At 53.8% G+C, this 17,379-nt stretch overlaps 1 protein-coding gene across 6 annotated transcripts; it reads left to right on the top strand.

The window, feature by feature from the left end:
- Window positions 1-341: 341 nt before the first annotated feature.
- Window positions 342-13,711, top strand: MKS1 (MKS transition zone complex subunit 1). 6 transcript variants are annotated; one of them, XR_012625720.1, is made up of 18 exons: window positions 342-415; window positions 491-710; window positions 1,288-1,443; window positions 1,870-1,967; window positions 2,178-2,306; window positions 2,611-2,715; window positions 3,145-3,253; window positions 4,141-4,197; window positions 5,079-5,121; window positions 5,646-5,708; window positions 6,493-6,563; window positions 7,362-7,431; window positions 8,512-8,619; window positions 9,185-9,318; window positions 10,046-10,128; window positions 10,211-10,308; window positions 11,257-11,539; window positions 12,970-13,711. XR_012625720.1 is itself a non-coding variant. In XM_074844788.1 (17 exons), exons 1-17 carry the CDS (start codon window positions 342-344, stop codon window positions 11,361-11,363), a joined length of 1,725 nt encoding a protein of 574 aa, XP_074700889.1. In that variant the 3' UTR covers window positions 11,364-12,443. The 6 variants fall into 6 exon arrangements, 3 of the variants coding, with proteins under 3 accessions (XP_074700889.1, XP_074700890.1, XP_074700891.1); XR_012625722.1 differs by lacking the exon at window positions 12,970-13,711 and adding an exon at window positions 9,520-9,608 and having other exon boundaries at window positions 11,257-11,362; XM_074844788.1 differs by lacking the exon at window positions 12,970-13,711 and having other exon boundaries at window positions 11,257-12,443.
- The last annotated feature ends 3,668 nt before the right edge of the window (window positions 13,712-17,379 follow it).

Below are 17,379 nucleotides of genomic sequence, written 5' to 3'. Positions count from 1 at the left end.
GGGGTGCCTCCCGCGGGGGGGGTGTGATGGACCCCCCTCACACAGAGGCCGTGGGGACCCTCCCCCGCAGGGGGACCCTCGTATGGAGGGACGTGGGAGAACACCCCCCCCATCCCCGGGGGCCGTGGGCACCCTCACACGGAGCGACGGGAGAGACCCCCCCTGGCCTGGAGGCGGCGGGACCCCGCGCTGCAAAGGGCCCCCCCGGCCCAGCCGAGGGCCCGCCGTGACCCGCGGCCGCCGCCCCGGCCGGGAGCGGGGCGCGGCCACCCCCCGGCCGCCAGGGGGCGCCCCCCGGCCGCCAGGGCGCGCTGTGCCCGGCTCCATGGTGAGGGGCGGCCATGGCGGAGCCGCTGTGCAGCGCGGGCGGCGCCGTGTACCGCTCCCGCGACCCCGTGCGCAACCTGCGCCTCCGGTGAGCGCCCGCCGCCGCCCGCCCCGGGCCCGCCCCGCTGCCCGGCTCGCCGTGACGCTCCGTCTGTCCCCGCAGCGTTCGCATCCGGCGGGTCGCGGCGGCCGGGCCCTTCCTGCCGCAGGTCCCGCTGCCGCTCGCCGGCCCCGAGCTCCCGGGCCTGGCCGGCCGGGCGGTGACACCGGAGGGGCCCGCGCCGTCTGCCGCAGGGGCCCGGCGGCCCCCGGAGGAGAAGGAGGAGGAGGAGGAGGAGGAGGAGGAGGCCGAGGTGGGGTGGCAGGAGAAGCTCTTCAGCCAGGTGCGTGTGCGGCGACGGGGGGGGCCCGGGCGGGCCGGGAGGGGGCTGGGGGGGTTTCTCCGCGTTGTGCCGCCCCGCGGCCCCCTGCCGGGGTCTCCTGCTTCGGGGTGAGCTGCTGGGCCCGAGCCCGTCCAGGAGGGCGCCCGTCGGTGGGTGCTGTCGGGCACGGCCCGTCGGTGGGTGCTGTCGGGCACGGCCCATCGGTGGGTGCTGTCGGGTGCCGCCCGTCGGTGGGTGCTGTCAGGCATCACCCGTCGGTGGGTGCTGTTGGGTGCCGCCCGTCGGTGGGTGCTGTCAGGCATCACCCGTCGGTGGGTGCTGTCGGTCACTGCCCGTCGGTGGGTGCTGTCGGGTGCCACCCGTCGGTGGGTGCTGTCAGGCATCACCCGTCGGTGGGTGCTGTCGGGCGCCGCCCGCCTGCGTGGCGGCAGAGCTGCTCTGGAGCTGGGGCCGGTTGCTGGGGTTCCCAAAGGCTCGTGTCTCTCTCTGTGGGGGCTTTGGAAATCTCAGCCGAAAAGTGTCTGTGGCTCCGACACGGTGAAAGGCAGCTTTTGTGCTTCTCCTGTGGTGCTCGCAGTTTGAGGTGGATCTGTACCAAAATGCATCAGCCTGCCAGACCCCCCTGGACCGGCAGTACCGTGAGGAGATCCTGAAACTGGAGAAGACTGGAGGTCGGAAGAACAATCGCATCTTCACCTACACCGATCACGACCGATTCACCAACCTAGAGGAGGTACCAGCTCTTAGTTACGCCCGATGTGTAGGGCAGCGCCTGTCAGAACCACCAGGCCTGTCGCAGAGGGAACGTGTGTCGGTTCCTGGCCGTGCAGAAGCGAGCCAGGTCTCCTGTGTGCAGAACGTACTGCGTCTGCAGAGCAGCTTCACCTGGTGCCCCACACGGGATGAGATCTCCCTGCCGCGGAACGATGGTCGGGGGCAGCTCGGAGGGACCTGGCTTTGCAGCATTGCTCTGTAGGTAGCTTCTGGGTGGAGTTTAGCTGCGCTTTGCCACAAGAACAGCAACGAAACCTACAGCCTTTTAGCAGTTTGTCCTTGCATGTGGGGGTGTACATACCTGTTCTCTCCTCCAAGAGAGGAGCTGTGTTTGGGAAAGATGTCTGGCTAGAATGAAGCTGTTCGGTCTGTTTCTCTTTTCCAGCACTGCCAGAAAGTAACTGACTCAGACCATGAGGTGCCGTCATATCTGGCAGAGAGGATGGCCAACGTGAGGAGGAGGAGACAAGACCGTAGGCCAGCGTGAGTGCAAACTGGGGCTCGGAGCTTGCTCCTGCAGGTTTCCTGGGGCTGGTGCCCCAACTGCAGAGCAGCCTGGTCTGTGGAAGTTGGTGGCTTGAGCTGTGTCACACTTGGAATCCGGCAGTTCAACTTCTCGTTGTGGGGGGTTCGGTGCTGCCTGTACCGGGCTGCTGATGTGAGCTGTGGCTTGTGCTGTTCTGTTGTTGACAGAGAAGCAAGCTCTCTGAAGTCGAAAATCATCACCTGGGAACCCTCAGAAGAATTTAAAAAGAACAGTCATGTGATTAACACTCCTGTCCAGACCATGTACATCATGGGGGACTTGGGACCTTATGGGAAGTAAGTAAAATCCTGAAGTGATTCTGATTTCCCCAAAGGAAACCCATCTTCCCTCCTTACGCAAATCTTGTTTCTTTCATTAGTTAAGGGGAGAGAATTCCAAGAGCTCAGTAACTTGGGCTGCTATTTTTTTCTGCCTCTCTTCTCAATTGGGAGGTAACTGAGTGTGTCCCTCCAAAAGGCTTCTCAAACTAATTTAGGAAGGCATGGGGGTGTGTGTTCCCTTCTGTACCCCCATGTGTTCCAGAGCAGGAGAGTGTCCATGTTCTCTAGTTAAACTCTGTTTCTTGATGTCTTCCATTAGGCTGGGTCACAGGGAGTACGAACATGTTCTTTGCACAGTCAAGGTGGACGGCAATGGGGTGATCACGGTGAAGCCTGACTTCACGGGCGCCAAAGGAGCCTACCGGTGAGTGGGACAGGGCTGGCACCTCTCGTGGGACCGACACAGGGCTGAAACGGCTGTTTCCTGGTCACCCCTCAGGCCATGGATCAGCGCTTAAATTGAGGGATTTTTTTTTAGTTTTATTCCGGAGATTTCTAAGACAAGATTATCGTGTACTTGTGCTTGGCATCACCGCGTGTGTGATGTGTGGGGCTTTGGTGCCGGTGCCGAGGGATACGGGTCACACGTATGCTGGACACAAGTCTCCCTTTTTGAGGGGCTGGTGCCAGCAGACGCTTGGGAGCGAGGAGGGGCTGTAGTGCCCTTGTGTCACCGCACAGGCCTGGCGGGGGGGGACTCCTCTGTCAGGGTGGCACAGCTGATGCTGTTGCTGCCTCTGCCTCTTCTCCACGTAATGGGGGAGTTTTGCCCATGTGTTCTGGGGCTCTGCAGGATCGAGCAGGATGGAGAGAAGCGAGAGGTGTGGAAATACACCATTGAGAATGTGTCTGTCCCGGTGCAGCCAGAGGAGGAGGAACGCGAGCAGCGTGTGTTCACAGACGTAAGGACTGGCCTCACTGGTCGTATTGACTAGTTCTGATCTGACAGAGGGAGCTCAGACCCTCGTGTAGATGTAACTGGTAGTGCTGTAGACCCCTAAAGCTGACAACATGAGTGTCACTGGCAGTGTCTTGTCACGCCCAGCAATTTGAGAACCCCAACAAATACGCCCTGACAGCTTCATTCCTCGCTCTAGGCAGAGGCCTGTCCAGTGTTAGCTGTGCTGGCCTCTGACTGCAGCGGTCCACGTAGTGAGAACTGATACAAGAAACCACCTAAATTCGTGCCTTTCTAGTGTCACCTGCCAGTGGCTTTCCTTCCCTTCTGAGCAGCAGGCAAACCTTTCCCTTGGTCTTCCTCTTGCTGCCTGTATACTTATGGAATGATTTCTTGCTACCCGTAATGACCCAGGATGTTTGGATCTCATTTTATGTCTTGATCTTTCTGAATGGCCTTTTTAGCTGTGGCAGTTTATAAAGGTACTTAATGTTTTTGTTTTTCATTTGTACGTTTCCTTACTGGTTTTGTGGTCAGTAAGGAAATGATTTCTCTACGCTGATCTCCCCTCTGTTGATTGCATTGGAATAGTTTATGTCTGTGTTTTTAACGTGTCATTTAAGATATGCTGATTCTTCGGAGCTTCTTTTTCCCTTAGATTGGCCTTTGAGGTCTTCTCTGAAGCAGAAGTTCCATGCAGTGTTAGCAGTTAGGCACTTTTGTTGTATTGGATTCTTATATTCCCTGTAGCTGCTATAACAATTAAAAAACCCCTGTGTGCTAAGCCTGTCAACAATTTAAACTGATTTTCAGTTATATCCATTACAATTTTTGCAGTAAGTAAAACCATAAATAATCAGAAAGACTCATCCACTTGTTCTGTGTTCCCAGCTGTATGCTCGGCACAAGGAATACCTCAGCGGTCTCGTAGGCTCAGAATTTGAAATGGTGAGTACTGTGGCACTCGGCAGGGACCCGGAGCCCCGCGGCCTGTGGAGACTGTTGGCCTGGTTAGCGTGGCTGCTGTTTGCACCTCAGTTTCCAAAGACTGTTTCATTCTGGGGATGCGTTGGCAGCTTTTACCTTGTGGCTTCCAACAGAAAATTGGGTCAAAAGGGACCGGTTGCAGTGGATATGGGGCCTGTAGAGATCCATCCTGCATCTGTGGGACCAGCCGCAGAGGGTGCTGAGCGCTGCAGTCTCACGTGCATTGTCTGAGGCCTTTGGCTATAACACTTTAAGAAGAAAGGAGGGTTTATATCTTTTGGGATAGTGGTTGCTGTTAACTTCTTGAATGTCAAACACATCTATGTGTCAATTGTTCAAGTAAACGGCCCCTCCCACCCCCAAACTCATGCACAGTTTCCCTTCTCACTGAATTACCCAGACTGCAATCTTTTTTTCTCAAATCTCGTTTGCCAAAGTGTGAAAGTTGTGCTTTCTGTACTTCAGCAGAGTGTCTCAGCTCATCCTGTGCTTGCCCCCGTGCCCCCTACCTTGGGCAAGGGCAGGAACAGTACAGGAGAAACAGGACTGTGATTTCTGCAAGTGACTTCTCCCTACATTTTATATCCGTCTTGGAGTCTGTAAGAGACTGGTTTATAGAATAGTAAACTCCTGCAGTCTAGGAATTTGGTCTCTCTTGAGAGCCTCTCTCCAGAGGGACTGTTCACTTCTGGAAAGTGATACAAGAAGTTGTGACTTCTCCCTGGCCAGCAGAGTGAATCATTCATGAAATACTCGTGTGAGACCCTGTTGGGAGGGGATTGTATGAGGTTCCACCAGTGGTCATTGAGCTCTTTATCTTGTTTATCTGCTTGTTCCTACAGACTCTTCCTGGAACGCTGCGGCTTTTTGTGAACGGAGAAATAGGTGAGTCCTTGTTATAAAGAGTAACTGCAGGGACAAATCTGGGTCTGCTGGGGTGGCTGAGGCTATGAGGGGTCCAAGGATTCCTGGATCACAGGCCAGTCCAGAGGCGGTGGTTCTCTCCCTAGAATCCTTTACTTCCTCCTTCTCCTCCCCTGTTTTTGCGGACTAACCCCTTGAGTGGGATTTACAGATCGGGGGTTACAAATACTGCAGCTGTTCTAGGAAGACATACAGATCTGAAAAAAGAAGAGCAGATTGGGAAGTTAATAGAGATTATAGCAAAGAAAACAATTAAATGTGTGACTTCCCCAGTCTGGTTAGTGCTGTGGGGACAGGGCCAGTCTAGAGAAGGAATCTTCTCTGAGGGTCATATCCTGTTACTTTGGAGACCCTGGCTTTTCCCGACTTCCAGCAGGAACTGGTTGTCCCTGAGGTTATTGGTGCTGGCTCTCCCAAAAGTCTGCAGTGAGTACTGGAGGAGTTTGTGTGGAAGCGAGCAGCTGGAGTTCATTCTCTCTTCTCAGTTTCAGCTCAGGGCTATGAGTATGACAACCTCTACGTTCATTTCTTCGTGGAGCTGCCCAGCCGTAAGTATTCAGGTTTCCAGCCATATCACAGCAGTTTAAGGAATGAAGCACGCTTTGGCTGGTCTGTCAGAGCAGCTCTGCTGAAAGTCAGTAAAAGTTAATGTCGGGGCTGGGATCTAGTCAGGGGTCTTCAGAGCTAAAGTTGCAGAACTCAGTTGTTTGAACTAAACTCATGTCTGGGAGAAAGTAGCATCTTCCCCTCTCGAATCCGACAAATCAGGCTGGGACACAGATACCCGATGGCTTCTCAGCCAGCGGCGGTGGGGTGCAGCAGCCTACCCAAAGTTCATTCCCTGCACTGCAGAGAACAGCCTTCCTGTCTCCTCCCTCTCAGCAGTGCCCTTGTCCGATTTCAGTGCTTACCATCATGTTCTCCTGTTTTGTGCTGGCAGTAATGTGTTACATTTGGACTGATAAATAAGGTTCCCAGCACTAACATGCACATCCTGCTGCTTGTTTAATTCCCCTGAAGCTACAGCTTTGCCTCCCCTCTCTGCTCATACCTTGATGTCTGGCTGAAGAGGTATCACTTTTGCTACTCAGTACATTTAGATAAGGCTCTGCTTTTCTCACGATGGAGTTGGTGCTTTTCATCGACAGTTCGGGGTGTTCTGGGGAGCAGCTATTGCCTGGAACAAGGTGGGGTGGGACACACCAAGGGGATTTGAGTGTGGGTGATGTCACCTGTTATCCCAGTCACCCAGGACTGCTGTTCTCCTCGAAGCTGCTCTGGTTTGTAAGCCCTCCCTCTCACCAGCATGCTCACATTCTCCTCTTCTCCCAGAGTGGTCGAGCCCCGTGTTCCAGCAGCTATCAGGAGTGACGCAGACCTGTGCCACCAAGACCGTGGGCTGGGTAAGGACCCTTCCAGACCTGCAGAGCAGTTTGAACGGGCATTCTCTGACGTGGAACCTGTGTGACAAGCTACAGATACATTCAGCAAAGCTCCTCTCAAGGGCAGAGCATGTTTGGGATTCTCCTCGTGCTAGTTGCCATTTTTCAGGGTGACGCCGTGTCCCAAATAAAACTGCTTCAAAGCAGTTTCTGGAACCTCACTTTTTTCTTCCTTCTGGCCGATTGATAGCCTTTGAAGCTTTGATTTTTGTGTTCTCAAATGCTCAGAGTTAATGAAGCATTGTTCTGGCTTGCCTGGGGCAGGAATGCACAGTCTCTAAATTGATTTCTCAAAATGAACCCCTCCTCCTATCTGGGAAGTTGGTTCCATTGCTGTCTCCAGCTCCTCTCTTACAAAAACTGAATTTTATCAACTTTTTAATGTCTTGTATGTGAGTTAGTTTGCATATTACAAAAATCATTATACAACATTTCAGTAATACTACTGTTTGAGGTATTTTGCTTGGCCCCTGTAGAGGTTGCAGTGGTGTGGTAGTTATGCAACTGCCTGGATTGACACTTGAGGTGTGTTACTTTTTCCCATTTTTCATTATTTTTAATGGCCTGTTCCATCAGTGTGGCGCTTGGGACCGCAGATCTGCCATGCAGTCGGGTGTTTGTTAGTTGTGATTGATCTTGTTTGGGCATCATTACCTCTTTTCCACATTAGTTCTCCTCTCCCTGCTCTCTGTGCCCGCTGCGATGCGAGTGATGGATTCTTTTGTCTGGGAATTTGATCTCTACCCTTTTCTTTTCTAGGATAAGGTGGCACACTTCTGCTACCCCTTCACTTTGGATATGTTTTTCACCCAAGGAGATGAATCAGAAGGTGTGTTTCCTTGTTGCTCTGAAATGTGAAACTGAAATCCTCTGATTGCAGATTGTGTGATGCTGTCTGGCATGTTGTCGGCCCCTCACCAAGGTGAAAGGACAGATTTAAACAGAGGGAAGTGTTGCTCATTCAGCAAATGTTCACACTGTCACCACACAGCCTCTGGACACACGCTGTGCTCACCCTGCCCAGCAGGACATCAGCACTCGTATGGATTCGTTGGTGTTGCCCTGCTGCTGGGCTGTGGTCAGCTTCGTCCAGTTGCAAAACTCCTTGGATCTTAGCGTGTCTGTCTCGGAATGCCTGGCGTGTTGGTCTGTGCCCACGCCTGGGACTCTGCACCAGAGGAAACGGGCAGCTTTTCTGTGCACACAACTAAAACTGTGCTGGGTCTTACGTCTGTAGACACACTCAGTGACCTGTATAATTGTATAGTTTGTGTCACTTTGAAACTTTCTGCTCTATTTTAAGCTGGGCTTCTCTGCTGCTTATTCCTGCTGCTTCCCTACGCTACTGCTGCTTCCTCACCGACCCCGTTGCTCTTTGGATTGCAATTGCTGGGGGCAGCTTTGTGGCATTCCTTGCCACTTGAATCCAGCGTACGCTTTGGATTTCAGTATTCAACCAACGCTAATGAATTTTCAGCCTAGAATAAACATGATGAGTTTGTTTCAGTGTGGAAAAAATAAATCCTTGGAGATGTGTAGGAGAATCCAAGTTAATAATCCCCCAATAATGGTGGGAAAGGTCAGAGATAGAAAGGTTCCCCTGTTTGGCATCAGATCATTCACAAAAGTTTGTCTTGTCTGCTCAAAGATACTTGAGGAACCAGTTTGAACTTGCCCTCAAAACAAATTATTTTCCCAGATTTTTAATGTCTTATCAATAATTCCGTTGTCATCTTCAAATCTGAAGTTTCAGCTTTTACAGGGGAAAACAGTCACCCATACCTCTAGATTAGTCATTGTAGAAGAAATACAGAAAGGGCTTCCTAGTAGTGGAGTTGGGCATTTAGCTGTTTTTTTTCTCTGTGATAGTCTCCCTCACAAAGCTGTGATCTGCTCCCCTTCCTTGCAGACAGTCTCCCTCAGTGGCCTGTTCTCTACTTTGAGGTCCTGTCCCTGGATTTCTGGCAGAGGTATCGCGTTGAAGGGTATGGTTCTTTGGTGCTGCCAGCATCTCCAGGTAAAACATACTTGGGGCACTGTGTTAATTGTCTGGGACAATAATTTGAGTGGCTCTCCTGGGATTGGGTCCAGCTGGTCCTGGGGAGGCTTTGCCTTTGCATACTGAAGGGGATAGTCAGCTGTCTGGGGCAGCAAAGGAGGATTTGATGCATCCTGCACCATCCTGCCTTGCTGCTGAGACACATCATGTGTTGCTGTCCTTGCTCCTTTGGTGGTTCTGTCACAAAATCTTGTGTGATAAAGCTGTGGGGTGATGCTGCACATCCATCCTCACTATGGCAGCAGCCCTCTCTGTCCCACGTGGCACTGGAGGGTCCCGATGGTTCTGAGACCCAGGTGTAGGGAGGAGGTGCTCCTCGTGGGCTCTGGGGTGCTTTGGACACTGGCTCTGTGGCTGTACGGGGCCAACTTGTTGGGAAGGTGTTACAGAGAGATCGTGCAGCGTTTCCATTTCCAGCCTCCTGTGGTTGGGGTCAGCAGGGACCCATCTGCCACGCTGTCCTCTGTGACCCCAAGTAGATTGTTGGTTGTAGGTGCTAAGCTGTCCTGTTGTCCCGGGTCAGGTCTCCACATGCTCACCACCCCTACCTGGCGTCCCGTGGAGCTGGGGACGGTCGCTGAGCTGAGGAGATTTTTCATTGGTGGATCTCCTGAGCTGGAGGACATAACCTACGCCAGGATACCGTCGACCTTCAAGGTGGGCTCAGCTGCAGGACATTGCTCTTGCCGGGAGATTATGCTCCGAGCTTCAGGTGTCTGTGGACAGCCTGGACCAGATTTGAACAAAGATGAGCTGCTGGTCCTGTCCCTCTGACTAAAGACATGTGTCCTCTGTGAGACTTGTGCTCACAAACAGAGGAATGGGTGAATGCTGAGGCAGAGCTCTGTGCCTTCTAAGGTGCCTGCAGCTTGGAGAAGTGGGGAGCATGGACCAAAGCCTTGCCTTACCCCTGCCTGTGCTGGTCCGGTCCCGAAAGTGGCTGTCAGGTCAGCATTTGTTACTGGCTGTAGACTTCTCCCTGTGTTTTCGTAAGGAATCTGGGCTGTACTGCACCTGGAACACTTTCCCGAAGCATGAAGCTGATGGGTGTGAGGCAGGCAGAAATTTCCTGTTCTTACGAAAGCTACAGAGGTGCTTGCTGGTGTAGTGAGCCAGTTGATCTTAGCAGCAGCTTTGTGTGGGAACGAGCCCTGATGCAGTTTTTGAAGCCTTCCTCCAGCGCTGCACTATCAGCGTGCCAGTGTTCAGGTCCTGCCCTCGGTGCAGCCGGGAGCTGCCTGCCCCTCGTTCTGACCTCGCTGTCTGTGTGCAGCGGGGCAGGGAGAGCCTGTGTCTGCAGGAGTGCGGCGCTTGTTTTCACCGGGGTCAGCCTGCTGCAGCAGGTCGCAGCCTGCAGTTGCTCTGACTTGTGCCATCTTCGCAGGGAGAGCGTCTGAGCCGCTTCGGTTTTCGCACAGAGACAACCGGGAGCGTCACGTTCCGGCTCTACTGCCTGCAGCAGTCTAAGTGCGTGCAGCAGCGTGAGTACCAGCTCCGTCTCGTGGGCTGTGTTCTGGCAGCCCTGACCTCCTCCTGTACTTCTGTGCAGAGCCTTCCTGGAAACCAGCGCGCTGCGGCAGCGCATGCAGAGTGTGCTGGACCGGCTTGGAGGCTTCAGTCAGCAGAGCTCTGTCTACGGTGTTCTGGGTAGGGCTTTCAGTGTCATTCTCCCTGGCGAGCCTTTGGCTCACTTTTGCCCCCTTTTTTACAGAATGGGCAGGATAGTTCAGGAGAAATCCATTACTGTGGGGATAACGGCCACCTCTATGAGCTCTCTGAGTCCATTGCAGAGGTTAAATGTTGTGATCTGAGCTGGAAACTTCAGCATCAGCTCTGAGCAGGCAGGAGGGGTGACTGCTCTGTGAGGGTGAAGCCTAGGCTGGGCTACCCAGTCTGGCCTGGCACTGAGCACAGCTTGTGGTGCTGATGCACAGGCTCTGTCGCTGGTCCCGTTACGCACAGAGCAAAGACAGTGCTGGAAAGAAGAGAAGAGAGAGCAGCATGGCCCAGGTGCTTTGTTGGTGGAATTTAGTAATAGGAAGTGAGACTCCTGCTCTGGGAGAGGTGATGTTCTCTGGGCAGACTTGGGCAATGAAGCTGGTGCAGGGTCTGGAGCACAGGTCTGATGGGGAGCGGCTGAGGGAACTGGGGGGGTTTAGTCTGGAGAAGAGGAGGCTGAGGGGAGACCTCATGGCCCTCTACAACTCCCTGAAAGGAGGGTGCAGAGAGGGGGGATGAGTCTCTTGAGCCAAGGAACCAGCACCAGGACAAGTGGTAATGGCCTCAAGCTGCGCCAGGGCAGGGTCAGACTGGCTCTTAGGAAGGATTTCTTTGCAGAAGGGGTTGTTGGGCGTTGGAATGGGCTGCCCAGGGCAGGGGGGGAGTCCCCATCCCTGGAGGGGTTGAAGAGTCGGGTTGACCCAGCGCTGAGGGATCTGGTGGAGTTGGGAACGGTCAGGGTGAGGTTCATGGTGGGACTGGAGGAGCCTCAAGGGCTTTTCCAACCCAGACGATTCTGTGATTCTGTGACTCGTCCCTCCCCTTGCTGGAGGCTGGCTGATGTGTTCTGCCTTGCTGTCACCTGCTGTGTTGCAGAGGCTTTCCAGAGGGCACGGCGCCGCATGCAGGAAGCACGTCAGAGCCTTCCTCAAGACCTCATCAGCACCTCTGCCTCCTCGGTGCACCCGCCGCAGGAACCGTGACCCCCCGCCTCCGCTGCTGGGAGCGCTCGGCATCTTCTCTCCACACAACGTCCCTTGGTTCAGCAGGACGCGGGGCTGGTGCCTGGGAGACTTTGAAGCCCTTCCTTTGATGTTTTCCCAGGATGGGGGAAGGAGTCTGTAACACATCCAGACCCAGAATCTTTGCATTTCCACAGGTAGCTGTGGAAGGAGCCCCACTTTTTCAAGGCATTTTGTTTCCAGGCCCTAACAATACAGCCAATTGTTCACATTTCTGCTGAGCAGCCTGAAATACTGACATGGGCCTTGTGAACCCTTTAACACCTTTTCAGGAATCGAATAGTAAAAGATTAGAAAAAATTTCAAGTCTACGTGACTTGGTAAACTTAGTTTTCTTGTTAAAGAAGAGGGTGATGAAGGTCAAGGCATGAATGCTGTTTGAGATTTAATGAAAAGCGTAGATAACTTCTCGAGAAGTTCTGATAATTGTTAGTGTTTGTAGCTAAAGGTCAGTCAATAGTTAAGTGAATCTGTTCACCTGTGTCTTAAGACTGATTCATTCCTAGAGAGAGAGCTCTGCCACATGTAATACATGAAATCAAAGCAAAGGAATGGTGTTTGCCAGAATGAGAACTGGAAGAAAGGGTTACATTCTGTATTCCACTGTGTGTGCCCGTAACATTCCTGGCTCTGCAGTGATGAGCAGGAGGATTCTTTGTTCAAGAACACAAGAGAAAACACCGGTTCGTTCCCCTTAGTTCATAGCAGAGCTCTGGCTGGGGCTGGATGGTTTGCAGACAGCGAGAGCAGATTATAACATTTGCACAGCAGCTGAACTTTGAGCTCTTCAAGATGTTTGTTTGTTCATTGTTTCATCTCTGATTGCAGCAGACGAGAGCGAAATTTAAAAATAAGAAGTTATTATAAGGAAAGAAACAATTCTTCCAAAGTAAAACACTGTTAGCTTTTCACCTTCGGACTTGCAGCCTCCTTGGCCTGACAGAACAAAAGGGTGCTCGTAAAAGCTGTTTTGGAGAAAGCCTTCAGCAAATGTTCTTTGAATATGCCCTTTTATAAATTAAACTAGCAAATTTCCATATACATGTACATGTATGAAAACGTCACTGATCTTTTAATCAAAACTGGCCCTGGGTGCAAGGCTTGTGCCCTGAGCTTGCCAAGGAGCCCAGCCAGCCAGGGTGGGGGTCCTGCCTCCCCCAGCTCCACGCAGATGAAAGGGGGGACGGGCAGAAGGGGAGGGCAGGGGTCCCCCTGGAGCTGTGCAGGAGCTTGTATCGGAGGGGAAACGTGACCGGAGAAGGGAGAGGAAGGGGCAGTTGTGGGTGCACAAGAGCCTGGGCCGGGAGGGCGCTGGTTAATTGGATGGGGGGGCCTGGCAGGCTGGGGGGGCCTGGAGGGAAGATGGGGCAGAGAGGGGGGGCTGGAGGGCAGGAGGAGCCCGCAGCGGGCACAGTGCTGCAGACTTGGGGGGCCCAGAGTGGCCTCGCAGTGAGACTGGGGGGTCTGTGCTGTCCCTGGTGCGTGGCCAGCAGCCCCCCAGCTCTGGCTACATCAGCTGCAGCAACGTAGCTGGTTTCTCTTGAGCTTTCTCTGCTTCTTCCTTCAGGGCAGACAGGAGCTGCGGTGGTTTTTGGAGTGCCAGCAGAACTTCCAGCTGAACCGGCATCTGTCTGAGGCTGAATCCTGCGACCTTCCCGGGGATGTGGTCTGCGTGGGGGCAGGAGCCCGCTGAAAGTCCCCAGGGGCCTTCTGGGCGCCTCATTAAATAAACTATGCAAGCAAAGGGTAATTGCAGAAATGTTGGCTTGGTGGCCGAAGGGGCTGTGGGCAGTTGGCAGGGCTTGTGTGATGCAAATCAACAGCGGTTAGAAATTCCAGTGTGAATGTAACAGGAAAAAAAAACTAGAGATGAGTCACTGACGGGGTTGGGGGGAACAGCGAAGAAGTCAGACCCCAGGAACACCCCAGGAACGGGTTTTGCTCTCAGCCGAGGAAGATTTGGGCTGTGATAACTTTGAACTAGAGCCTTGCCAGCAAACCTCAAATGCCTCTTTGGGTTGGTCCCGGCCCAGCGCCGGTGCTGAGCTGGGGTCACGGCGCTGGGCTGCGAGCGTGGGCCCTGCTGCCCGGCTTCGCGCCTCCGTCCCGGCAGCCAGCGGCCGCGCCGGGAGCTGCGTCTGGGCAGGATGTGGGGCTGCGGGTGCTGGGGGAGCAGAGCCGCAGCCGGCCCCTGTCCTGCGGAGATTTGGCCGCTGCCGTGGTGCGTGCGGAGGGAGAGGTGTATTCTGTCTGCACTGCGGGGCTTGAGTGGTCATTTTAATGATGTTTAATACAACTACCGGAGGCTCCTTGTTGGCTCAGTCTATTTTAATTTTGGCCGCTGGGTTGGAGTATCAGAGGAAAGCTCCCTGCAGACCCTCTCCTGGCAGTGAAGTGAAGGAGTGGGCTGCTTTGCCTTTCACCCTCAGCTGCCTTTTTATTTTGCTCATTGTCTTCTCAAGGGGCAGCCTGCGTTCTCTAAAGCTAATGTCAGTATTTGAATGCAAGGCAGAGTACAGCTGACCCGAGCTAAATCACACTTCATTGGATCAGTCAAAAAATAAGTGACCATGTGCCCCTTTTCCTGCACTGAAATGATTGTTTTGGTTTGCTTGGATTACTCTCATTGCTTTGGTTCGAGCAGGTTTTTAAAGCGAATCCTAGTGCCGTGTAGACTGGAGGTACTTCCATTTCTCATCTGTCAAGATACTTTTCTAGAGTAACACAAAAATTCAGAAAGGACTGATAGGATCAGACTTCTCTATGATTTATTCACAAATTCTTATATTTAAAAAAAAATAATCTGACTTTCAAAACAGTTGGGAGGATTTCTGCAAAGTGTGAAAGAAACTTGTCTTGGAGGTGTGTGATGAGAGGATTGGCCCTTTGGGCGGGTGGAAAAGGTGGATTTCCTGTGGCTTAATGTGGCTTTAGAAAGCCAGAAAGTTCAAGCTGGATGTCAAGATCTAGTCCACTGCTTCGTTCAGTCAACATCTCCCTGACTTTATCAAAGCCAAGAGATGTTTGTTCAACCTATTCTTGACATGAAGATGGAGACTACAGGTCATCCCTTCCAGGGGTTTGGGGTTTTTTTTTTGCTGTAGCAAATTTTCTTGTACAGAGCAACTGACGGTGGCAGCTTGTGCACGAGCTGAGCAAAGCCTGTTGTCAGGCTGCTGTTGGAGGCATGAGGAGGAGGGAGCGTGTGATTCCTCCCAGGCGGTTATTGTTTCTCTGGGGGGTTCCCGTCTGTCGTGGTTGAAACCCAGCCAGCAGCACATCACAGCCGCTCGCTCGCCCTCCCCCTCGCAGTGGGTGGGGGAGAGATTTGGAGGGGTAGAGGTAGGGAGACTTGTAAGTTGAGATAAAAGCTGTAATAATTGAAATAAAAATTGAAATAATAATGCTAATAATAATAGTGATAATAAAATACACAACTGAGTGCTGTGCAATGTGATTGCTCACCACCCGCTGACCGGTGCCCACCCCGTTCCTGGCTAGCGATCCCAGAGGAGGGAAAATCCTGAAACCACAATCCTGGAAGAGCTGGAACTTCCCAGCCAACCCTCCACTGAGCACGACGGTGTATGATGTATGTACGGAATATTCCCTTGGCCAGTTTGGGTCTGGTGCTCTGGCTGTGCTCCCTCCCAGCTTCGTTGTGCACCTGCACGCTGGCAGGATGGGGGAAGGTGAAAAGGCCTCAGCTTCTTAGTGACAATTAACAACATCAGTGTATTAACATTCTTCTCGTAGCAAATCCCATACTGAATCCAAAACACAGCATTACTCTAGCTAACAAGAAGGAAAATTAGCTCTATCCCAGCCGAAACCAGGCCATCACCCCACACTGGCAGTGCCTGTGATACCTTGTCCTCTGCTGCCGGTGTCCTCGTGGGCGCTGGGATGCTCTGGAGATGGCGGCGGGAGTCTGAGAGATCAGACGAGCTGTCGACCCTAGGGAATGGCTTTTCAAGCTGCTGCTGGAAACACCAGTTTGCTTCTCAACGCTTTGCTTGCAGTGCCCAACGTTTTCCACCGCAGTTGTGCTTGCCAGGGCTGGATTCCCTCCCTCCCCCCTCGGTCACCTCTCCTTCTCCATTCTTTTCCCCTCTCCTGTCACATTTTGACTTTTTCTTCTTTGTGGGCATGTCGCGCACAGACCTCTGTACGCATATAGATCTGTGTGTTTATTGCTTTCTGTGGTTTGATCCTGGGGGTGGTTTTGGCCCCGCTTCCTTCCTGCACCCAGCCCTGCCCCTTGCCCCTCACTAGCACACCAGCCGCTCTGCTCCCCGCAGCCCCTCACCCTGGAGAACAGATCTGAGCAGTGCCACCACCACACCAGCCTGGGCCATCCCTACCCTTCCGGGGCTCCTGCCCCCCCCAGGCACCCCGGGCTGAGCAGAGACGCCCGGAGACAGCGCGGGGTGTGCAGACAGCTGGGTGCTGTGGGTGCAGCGTGCTCCATCAGCCCGGGCTGGCCAAAACCGCCGCCTGGGAGAGGCCCCTCGCGCACAGGGCACAGCTCTTGCCTTGCTCCAGAAGAGCCGGATGCCTTCCTGGGTGCCCTGCCTCAATCTCTGCCAAGTCATGGCAGTTTCCCTTCCCTCCTGACGTCATCTGTTCGCTGACATCACCCGCTCCTGCGGGCTCGGCTGGACTCCTGCCCCCCGGGCAGTGCGGAGTCCTGTCCTCGGGAGAGCAATGGCAACGCATCCTCCTGTCGCTTGGGCACAGGCGATTGGAGACCAGATCAGCTTTTCAAAAGCAACTTTTTAATGACTGTTGGCATGGAGACAAGCATTTGGAGTGAACGCCGTTGGCATCATCTCTGCTCCCGTAGCACAGGGAGAGGGAACCTCCGGCTCGTCAGCTGGATCCACTTGTGACTCCGGTCGCACGTGTCTGTCCCCTCCCCGGCATCTCCCCGTTGGCAGCGGGGTGCTGGGGGGAGCTCCCCATGCAGGGAGGTGGGTGGAGCAGCCCATCTTAATTAGCTCATCCCTGCCTTGCCTCGGAGATCCTGTCTCTCTCATGCCACAAGACTTGGCCTGTGTTCTTGGCACCGAGCAAGACTCCCTGGGTACTGCTGTGCTCAGCACCTCCAGTCTTTGCCCTCCCCAACAGCTTTCCAGTCTATTCCTCGACGTATTACTTCTGGCAGCTGCTCCAGGAGCTCTGTCCCGTGCTCCAAATGGAAAACAGCGTCCCTGAAGTGGCAGCAGTGGCTGCAAAATGAGTGAGCAGCCTCAGGTGGTTTCTGAGCCGCAGCCAAGCTGCAAGTCTTGCAGCCCCCACTCCTGTGTCACGTGGAGCCTGGCTGAGCTCCGGATTTTGGTCGTGTCCGCACTGTCAGCCTCACGCAGGGCCAAGGGCTGGCTTTTCTCTGCCTTTCTGGTGAGGATTAATTCTGCACCCCCTTGCGCACGTCTGAGCTCTTCCTTCCATCGGCAGTCATGGTCCAGTCTCCCCCAGTGGCGGCAGGTCCTCAGGAACAGCAGGATGGATCTTAGATCAGCCACCGACTTCACCAGCCATCCGTCTGCAGCCTCAGCTCACAATACCTTTGTAATTTTTCGTGTGTAAGTGGAGCGTGTGACTCCTCGGGTTTCTGTGCTGCATTTTCAGTTGCTGTCAGCTGCCTGACTCACCTGAAAGCTCGTAAATACATCCAGCTCTGCAGACATGGGGCTGTTAAAGTGAAGTGTGTCTCTGACTTCTTTTTTTTTGCAGTCCCTGGTGCTTGCAGCATGAATGAAGAGCTGTCTGAGCCTCCTCCACCTAGTCCCAGCATCTCCAGGGCTCTTGGGGGGCCGGTCTTCCCGTAGCCATGTCTCAGGTTTGGGGGTCGGAGGCTGCTTTGCCCGTTGTCTCGGCTCCTGCCGCCCTCCCTAGTGCCCTGTATGGGATGGGTGGTGGCACCCAGCACTGGAGGGAGGGTGCGTGGACGGGGGCTGGCTGGAAAGGAGAGGGG

This window comes from Strix aluco, chromosome 19 (genome assembly GCF_031877795.1).
Source record: "Strix aluco isolate bStrAlu1 chromosome 19, bStrAlu1.hap1, whole genome shotgun sequence".
Taxonomy (NCBI): Eukaryota; Metazoa; Chordata; class Aves; order Strigiformes; family Strigidae; genus Strix; species Strix aluco.
Note: the sequence above shows the minus strand (reverse complement) of the source record. Positions and strands in the feature narration are given on the sequence as shown.

What these genes read in the sequence shown, in the direction of transcription:
- MKS1 (XM_074844788.1), top strand. Translation starts at nt 342, where the DNA reads ATGGCGGAGCCGCTGTGCAGCGCGGGCGGCGCCGTGTACCGCTCCCGC. An exon ending in GTGCGCAACCTGCGCCTCCG is followed by an intron (nt 416 to 490) that starts GTGAGCGCCCGC and finishes CTGTCCCCGCAG; the next exon opens with CGTTCGCATCCGGCGGGTCG. An exon ending in TTTTGTGAACGGAGAAATAG is followed by an intron (nt 5,122 to 5,645) that starts GTGAGTCCTTGT and finishes CTCTCTTCTCAG; the next exon opens with TTTCAGCTCAGGGCTATGAG.